Here is an 8414-nt window from a genome sequence, read left to right as displayed (position 1 = left end):
CAGGGAGGGGGTCGGGGGGGAGCTATTTTAAGATCCCGTCTTTCATTGCGACCAAAGGCGTAGACAAAGATGCAAGTCAAGCGATTGTAATTTCAGTCACGTTTTTCTGCCATGTTCTCTTTCTCTGTCCGCCATTTGGCCAACCAGAGGGCCGGAGAGACTCAGAGCAGCACATCTGCACGGAGAGGCCATTTACCGGACTGAAATAAGGAGCTGTGAAACTCACAGAGTTGAATAGTTTCATCCTGAGAATAGTAGAGAAAACTAGCCACAAAAATGTGTCTGAATATTCATGAATCTATCATTGTTCATTTATTCATCTTTTTTTTCCGTCAAAAATATATAAACATTTACATTTGTACACCAATATGTATAATATGTAACAGCGTTGTTTCATAGCAATATTTTCACCTTCATATTTATCTTTACAAACATGACAGACTTAGTCATCTGTACAACACAACACAGAGTCATGAAGCAACACAGTCGACCGCATTACTCAGCAACACTTGATCACAGTAAATCTAACAACCTACCACACACATCTATTGAGCAGTACTGTATTTGCTGTACAACATTACAGAGATTACATTCATATTCCATGGTTGTTCACGCGACCAGATCACGGTCAACTGTACAAACAAATTGCTCGATGATTTTTAAGGCAGTAGAATAGAAGACTTGTTTAAAACTATTGCAGCGTCTTTTACATGAATCATCTGTCACTACACATTAAATACAACATTAGCTTCAAGTAAACTACCATCACTAGAGCTTGTATATGTTCTACTTGGCATGATAACATGGCTTTGTTTCTCGAGTCACAGTTAGAGTCGACGGTTATTATAAAGTAATTATCTACACAACTACTTGTCAGTGCAAAGTCTTTAAATATTTGAGCTGGACTGCATTTATAATGATTTATTACCGTCATTCCCGGACTATAGAGGGCACCGGAATATTAGCCACATCCACTAAATAAAAGAAGGAAAATGGATCTTGTTCATACATAAGTCGGTCTATGAGCCGTGGGTGCAGTGGTGCTGTCTGTTGTGTAGAAAGGACAGTGATCACGTATAAACTAGTTTTGGAAACGGGTTCCAGCATCGAGACTGACTCATGAAACAAACTGGGCAATGTTCTGAACTTGAATCCTGAACTCCTCACATCTTTTATTTACATTAAAGCGCTCAAAATGCGCCTTTTTCACCTGCATGTAGGAAGTTCTGACACCACAGCTGGTCTCTGCTGTGGACACGTGGGCGAAACATTTTGAATGCTTTATAGTAAATAAAACATCTGTAAATTCATCGGTTTGATGTGGCGAGGCTCAGTATTTTGGCCGCATGACGCAGCCTGTGAAAATCCATGTATTAGCCGAGTCGTTGTATAAGCTGCAGCTGGCAAACCATGAGAAAGAAGTATCAGCTTATAGTCCAGAAATTACGGTATTTTTGCAGCATTAATAAATGAGAATTATATGATTGAAGCACACGACAAGAGACATTGTGTGGACACGTTTTAGAAAAAATCATTTTTTCACACGCACCCCTTCCTCACCGCAGTGTTGTGTTATTGCTTGCTTTTTGGCGACAAGTAGATTCTAGACCATGCAAACGTGGCTTGTGCTCTCATTTGCATCTGACAGGAAACTGTTTCACGCCCTTTCGTCTCTGCGTACCTTGGTGACGAGAAACAGAAACCACTCTTACCCAAATATGATGAACACACATTGTCTACTCTACGAGCGTTTGATGTAAGTCCGGACTCTTTGGGCGGATGTGAAAGCTTGTCGTCCAGTGTGACTATAACGGTTCCCCATCACGTCCTGGCAGTCGTTCTTACCTGCATCCAGTTACTCATCATCGTGCTGGGATGTGTCAGGACTGGACTCCTCCTCCTCTTCCACTGTTTCCTTTGGAAGTGTGTCACGGCGAGTGAAGGCGGCCGCCAAGGTCACGCTCAATCGAGGTTTTACAGGCGCCATCTCCGACAGCCCAATGTTGTTGCCACGTGCCACCAGCGTTGTCTTATCCATGATCTCCCCGCTGTGCTTGGACACCACTGCGTCCAGAAAGTCGTACTTGTGCGACAGTTTGCCGCTCTCGAACAAATACTTGGCCAGGTGAGAGAACGCCACGTTTCCTAAAAAGGAGGCGATCATTGACACCGTCTTGAAGGGAAACTTTTGAATGACGATATCCTCCATTTCTCCGGTGATGTGATGCTTCCTCTGCTCAATGATCCAGCCGGGGTAGTAGATGAAGGGCGGCAGCTGAAGGTAAGGCTCCCCTCCTCCGATTCGCAGCACCATCCCAAACAGGTAGGCGGCCACCGAGCCGTACGTGTTGGTGCCTTTGACGAAGAGCACGCTGAGGAGTTGGGGGAATATGATGACGTAAACCAGATCGGAGCTCAAGTACCAAAGTCCATACACAGTCCCGGTCACCAGAGCCATCACAGTGGCGAGACCGCCAAAGACAAAGATCGTGATACGCATCACCCAAACGATTTCCCGGTCTGACGCCTGAAAACAGAACCATTGCAGCAATAAATAATATGAATAAGACTTTGAATGAGAAAAAAAAAAAAACAGGTTGCCACATACCGACTGTCTGAAGGCCAGCTGATAGATGTTCCGAGCAAACATGGAGCTGGCTGACAGGATGGAGGAGTCGGCTGATGACATGACCGCTGCGGACACGGCACCAAGGCCGAAGAAGGACACAAAGGGTGGACAGAGGTGCTGGAGCACAATTGGCAGAATCATATCGGCCTGCTCTCGGTCTTTGGGTGGAACAGCCCCGTAGGTTGTCTGGTTCCAATCTGGATGGGAGGTGTATAAGACAATGTGTGCTGAAGGTGCGACAGCTTCAGACAAACACTATGGTGCAGAATATTGATCTGACAGAGAGATGAACAGGGACAAGTATCTTCTCATTCTCAGAAATGCAGCTCTTCGTAGGAGGCATTTGGGTGCTACGGTAGAGGAAGTGAACCAGTTGCACGAGGAGCCAAACTGTAAAATACAGTCCTAGTCTGGCCAAACACAATATCTATTGACAAGTCTAAAACTAGCAGGAAATGTATCCAGAGTTTCCAGATGTTTCATTTAGTGCGCTTATCTTTGTTTCTTTGTCCCCAGTTACTGCCTCATAAGAGACATTAGGTGGTTTCATTCAGGAAACAAGTAGAAGCATTTATTCTCTGACCCCTTTTCCTTTGCATTGCTCTCTTTTAAAATATATTTGTTTTCTCTCCCAAGACATTTTTTGAGTTTCTTGTTGGAATAAGCCAGAGCAGAAGCTGACAACGTCCATAGTTCTTGTTCAACTGTCTGACTGTATCTGCACTACAGCATCTTCTTCGTCTTAAGGCATTTACCATCAAGTCAGCCTCCTCCCACTCAGCCTTTCTCGATCATCCTCCCTGATCCTCACATCTGTCCTCTTCATGTCCTCATTTACTGCATTCCTCTTCTTATTTTACCCAGTACCTTCATGCCTAACATTCTTAGGCCGACCTGTTCCCTGCCTTTCCTCTCCACATGTCCAAACCACCTCAGTCTGGCCTCCCTAACGTTGTCTCCACATGAGGTCCTTCCCGGTCACTCTTAATAAAGACCTGAGCATTTTCAACTCTGACTCTTCAAACTCCTTCTGCCCAAGATCAAGCCAGTCTGTCTCCTCCACATGTTAAAACTTTGCCTCCGTCATCCAAGCTTCAACTGTTGTAGTGCAATATGGGACATGCAATAGAAGTTAGGTTACGGTAAAATTGAAACAGTACAGAATCACCAAAGCAAGAGTCAAGGCTTCTTTGAAAGTACATTACGTAACCTGAAGTAAACAGGTGTGTATTCAAAGGAATATGATACGGACAAATCCTGAGATCAAACGTAATTTGCTCCCCAGCTCCTCTATCTACCCCAGCAGCTTGATCATCAGGCCCCTTGCTATTTCATTATGAATGATGTGAACCATCTGCTATTTACGCTGCTCTCTGAGATCTGAGGGCCCATAAACACCGCTCACCTGTGGAGGCTCCGATGGCTCCGATCAGAACAGAGGGGACAGCCATGACGAGGCATCCGAACGCAGCCAGGAAGGAGAGGACCTGCGCGTAGGTGGCCGACGATGCAGACAGGACTCTCTGGAAGTAGACCTGCCACGGAATCCCGCCGAGCATCTGTGGGTCAGAAGAGGTCGCCGTCGGCCAGTGTCCCGACAATCGACGCTATCATGTGTTGCAGGGGTGACAACAGAGTGGAGCTACGCTACTAGCTTAGATAAAATACATCCCACTGAAATTATTAACAGCGTGTACCAAAACAAATGAAGAAAAACAATGCTCGCTCTGAGGAGATTGTAATTCACTGCAGTGTTACGATTAGAGATCATTTAATCACATAATATTTTATCAATTTAAATGCAACATATATCATGTTACACATTGGCAAATTCATGTTCATTCATTCAGTCATTCTTAGAATACTAGGAGTTGATTATTCTCGCTGCATTGGTATCCATAGTATAACGTATAATAAAGTATATTGTATATTTTGTTGAGATTAAATTTGATAAATTCATGTGAGCATACGTGTTAATTTGTAACACAACAAAAACTAACATATCTTATCTTCATCTACTTGTTTTGTCACCCAAATATTTTTCGATCATTGACTTGCTCTCTTTCACCCTCAATCCTGGTCACAATACCAGATTAAAAAAATCTTTTTTCAAAAATCTATTTGTGATCTTCACCATAAATTATAGACTTTCCTACGACACAACTTTATAACTGTTATATTCCTTTCTCCTTGTGAGTTAGAATGTGAGCTTTAATTTCAGCTAAGAAATGGCTGTCAAAATATATTTAAAAATCAATTTTTCAGGTCAAATTCTCTTTATTCAACGCTTCTCTCTTCTCAGTGTAATTGCGTATTTGGTATCGTTTGAGGAATCGGCGATGTGACCAGACGGTACTAAGGCACTTCACTTTAATTTAATTTTAGGAATCTATCTTTAATAAAAAGTTGTCTTGCCCTAATGTATTGAAAAGTGGTACAGACAGTCGTAACGCAATTGTTTCACTGTGACCACAGATTCACATTGAGAAGAAACAGCAAAACAATTTCCCAATACTGTAAGAAAAAGTGAAGACACTTAAGAGGTTTTTCTACGACTGTATAATATGGAGAAAGAAGTACCAGGAGGCAGAAATTGTCGAGCCACACCCAGGTGTCGTCTTTTTGGACGCTGCCTCTCCAAGGTGACTGGTAAACCTGCTTAACTGCCGTCACGGTGATGTCGGCCACTGCAGGGTTGGTGAGTGCGAAGGGGACACTGATCCACTGGACAGGATTAAATAATAATGATCACAAAACTGAGGAATTCCACGAACCATCCACACATTTGTGAGCGATGTGTTCACCTACCAGCCCCACAAAGATGCAGAAGAGCTGCACCACATCCGTGTAGGCCACAGAGTACAGCCCGCCCACCAGCGTGTAGAAGATGGCGATAAGCGCGGAGATGACCACTGACATCTTAATGTTGATGTCCACGATCACACTGAGGGTCGCACCTGAACACAAAACCAAGGAGTGTCCCGTCTTTAAAGCTGTCCTCAGTGGCTTACCGACTTACAATCTCAGATCGAACACATGAACTGTAACATGGCTGGCGTTAACCAATGCTGAGCCAACTTTTGTGGCTCTCAGTCAGAACTCACCCAGGGCAGACAGGATGGCAGCTGACCAGAAGATCTCACCCATCAGTGCGGGTATGAAGAGGAGACCTCCCATGCGTTTCCCATAGAGTTGCTGGAAGGGGTCCAGCATGGTGACGTAACCCCGAGAGCGCATGGGCTTGGCGAAGAACAGGCCACCTGCGACACCAGAAGTGAGGCGATGAACCTGCCCTGTCTCCACCTATAATTTATCTTTTATATATTCACTCAACTGGTAGGAATAGTCCATGGACAGTGGAGAAGCACTTACCGACGACTAGACTGAGTGCATATCCGAATGGAGCTTGAGCCCAGGCCAGACCATAGTCAGGCAGGTACACATACTCGGCAGTGCCATTGATGTACCCTCCTCCAACCCAAGTGGCTGGAAGTAACAGAATAGAATATTTAAAATGTTTTTTTTTTTTTTTTACAATGATTGTTAAAAAGCAGTTAAATAGAATGACACATAGAATTGCTTATTGCTACTTTTGAGTATTGTCGGAGAGCAGACCTGTCATGGTGAATCCCCCCACGAACAGCCCAATGTCTCTGCCGCCCACCATGATGGTCTCGCTGCGGTCGGTGCCCTCCGCCTCCCCCGAGTGCTTGTTCTTCCATGCTGCCCAGATACCCACGAAGAGAATGAGCAGGTAGAAGACCGCGATCGCCACAAGTCCCTCAACGTGGATGGTCATCGTCGCTCCGGTCAGCCGCTAGGAACGGGGAGGCATGGAGACCTGCGAGGCGCACCGACGCGGAGTCACACGGCAGCACTTTCATCAACGTTTGGACTTTATGATCGGCAAAGTAAGAGGAAATGTATTCGCAAATGGTGAATGTCTATATTTGGTTGATGAAAACGGCTTTTACGCATGCTTTGGACAATTTTACGCACTCAAAATTCGTTTAAAAAATACATTTTAATTGGCGCTTTTTGCTAAATGAGCAAAATAAATGAAAAAAAAAACAAACATTTTTTCAATGAGTTTTAAAAACATGAGCGATTTGCTCTTTCCTCCTATAGCGTATTAAAATAAATTCATAAAACGAGGCTTCATTTTCAAAATTACGCATCGTGCTGCGTTAATGTTGCGTAATAGATTTATTTTCTCGGCATCAATTCATAGTTTTGTCATATTCCTCCTTGTAAATAATCAAATACTACAATCAAATACTAACCCGTTTTGGGAATTTAAAAACAAAAGTTGAAGTGGCAATATGATCTGGTTTTAAAAAGCTCAGAGAAAACAAATTGCTGTAGTGAGCCAAAGAAAAACAAAAACCACAAACGTCAAAGTTGTCAAAATCAAGCTTATCCAAACCAAAATTGTGTCGTCAGTGGATTTTTTTAAAAATCAACCATATGGAAATCTTCTTTCAATTCTGTCTTTCTTTACTTTGTTTGTTGCCATAAAGCCTCAAAAAGACGAGGAATGCATTGCGCTCTCCCCTTGTTTCCGTGCGTAAAGGTCAAATTGCGCACCGATGTCTTTACTTTGATTACATTATTTTACGCCCGACACAACTGGTATTGCTTTTTATACAACATAGTAACTCACAGAGAAGGACGGAACCTACCTTGCGTGTTTCTGGAGTCATGTGCTGGCACAGCTGAGGAGGGGGAAAAAAGCAAGTTAAAGAATCCTCGTCGTCCCTCAGCACCGTGGAGAATGATGAGGATGAAAAGATGGTGGTCTCGGGTGCGCGTTACTGAGGGCTTTTAAGGAGGCAGGTGCCGTCAGAGGACCGGACGCACACGTCAGTGGAACCGAGCGTCCCTCTTAATGAGCACCTTTGCACAGCATACGTCACAGGACGGAAGGACACAGACTGTGGAGCCCAGATTCTCTGTCTCTGACTTGGAAATTACGCCCTGATATGACTCGAACAGAACCTTTCTCTGATGATGCACCAGGTTTTCTCTTCATAATTGAAGTTGACATTTCAGTTGAAATAAAATCTCAGAGCGAAGAGACAGAATTCTACCAGGAGGCAGGAGCGGTGCATGTGCAGGTGGACTAGCAACAATGGTTAGTCGTTTTTCTTGAAATATACCAAATCAAAAATAAAGAAATACAATTAAAAAAAATAAAATAGAATAAAGAAGAACAAGTTAATTGAATGGGCCTCATCCCCAGTGGGGGGATTGACAGATACAAAGTACAGGTTTAGTACGTTAGCGGGAACAAGAGCAGTATCAATAGTATTTCAAATAATTCAACTAGTTCCTCTTTTCCCAGCGGAGGGCCTCCACACACAGAGCCACCTGCCTTTAAACAGGCAAAACAGTGAGCAGCCATTATATTGCAGCATCATCTCTTTTGTTTTCCTTTTGATGTCAACATAAGCGCCACTGTTTTGGCAGTAACGTGCACCTGAACAGAACTTGTGTGGTGAAAGCAAAAGGCAAAAATATAAACAGACTGGTTAATAGTGGCATGTATCAGGTGCTGCTTAATTAGCGTGATCACCCAACACTAGTTAAAATGAGGCGGCACTACACATCTGGTGGGCGTTTCTCTCCGCAGCACGGACGGAAGACAGCCGCCTGACAGCTGGAGCGATTGGACAGATGTGCTGCCGGAGGAAACTTGTCAGGAGATGTCGTTAGTTTTGGGGCGCAGCAGAGGGACGGAGCGATCCAGATCTAAAGTCAACGAAAAGTCTTCTTCACAACGAAG

The 8414-nt window shown here is 43.9% G+C and overlaps 1 protein-coding gene across 2 annotated transcripts; it reads right to left on the bottom strand.

The window, feature by feature from the left end:
- Positions 1-326: 326 nt before the first annotated feature.
- slc5a7a (solute carrier family 5 member 7a) lies at positions 327-7500 on the bottom strand. 2 transcript variants are annotated; one of them, XM_053866830.1, is made up of 10 exons: positions 7312-7500; positions 6245-6470; positions 6002-6115; positions 5734-5889; positions 5438-5586; positions 5210-5353; positions 4035-4188; positions 2609-2826; positions 1846-2527; positions 327-1681 (listed from the first exon to the last, which is right to left on the bottom strand). In XM_053866830.1, exons 2-9 carry the CDS (start codon positions 6426-6428, stop codon positions 1856-1858), a joined length of 1791 nt encoding a protein of 596 aa, XP_053722805.1. In that variant the 5' UTR covers positions 6429-6470; positions 7312-7500; the 3' UTR covers positions 327-1681; positions 1846-1855. The 2 variants fall into 2 exon arrangements, with proteins under 2 accessions (XP_053722805.1, XP_053722804.1); XM_053866829.1 differs by having other exon boundaries at positions 327-2527.
- Positions 7501-8414: the final 914 nt, after the last annotated feature.

This window comes from Synchiropus splendidus, chromosome 5 (genome assembly GCF_027744825.2).
Source record: "Synchiropus splendidus isolate RoL2022-P1 chromosome 5, RoL_Sspl_1.0, whole genome shotgun sequence".
Taxonomy (NCBI): Eukaryota; Metazoa; Chordata; class Actinopteri; order Syngnathiformes; family Callionymidae; genus Synchiropus; species Synchiropus splendidus.
Note: the sequence above shows the minus strand (reverse complement) of the source record. Positions and strands in the feature narration are given on the sequence as shown.

Coding starts and splice junctions, on each gene's coding strand:
- slc5a7a (XM_053866829.1), bottom strand. CDS start 6,428: ATGACCATCCACGTTGAGGGACTTGTGGCGATCGCGGTCTTCTACCTG. Junction 5,890..6,001: donor TGCACTCAGTCTAGTCGTCG/GTAAGTGCTTCT, acceptor CTGGTGTCGCAG/GTGGCCTGTTCTTCGCCAAG. Junction 2,528..2,608: donor AGCTGGCCTTCAGACAGTCG/GTATGTGGCAAC, acceptor TTCTGTTTTCAG/GCGTCAGACCGGGAAATCGT.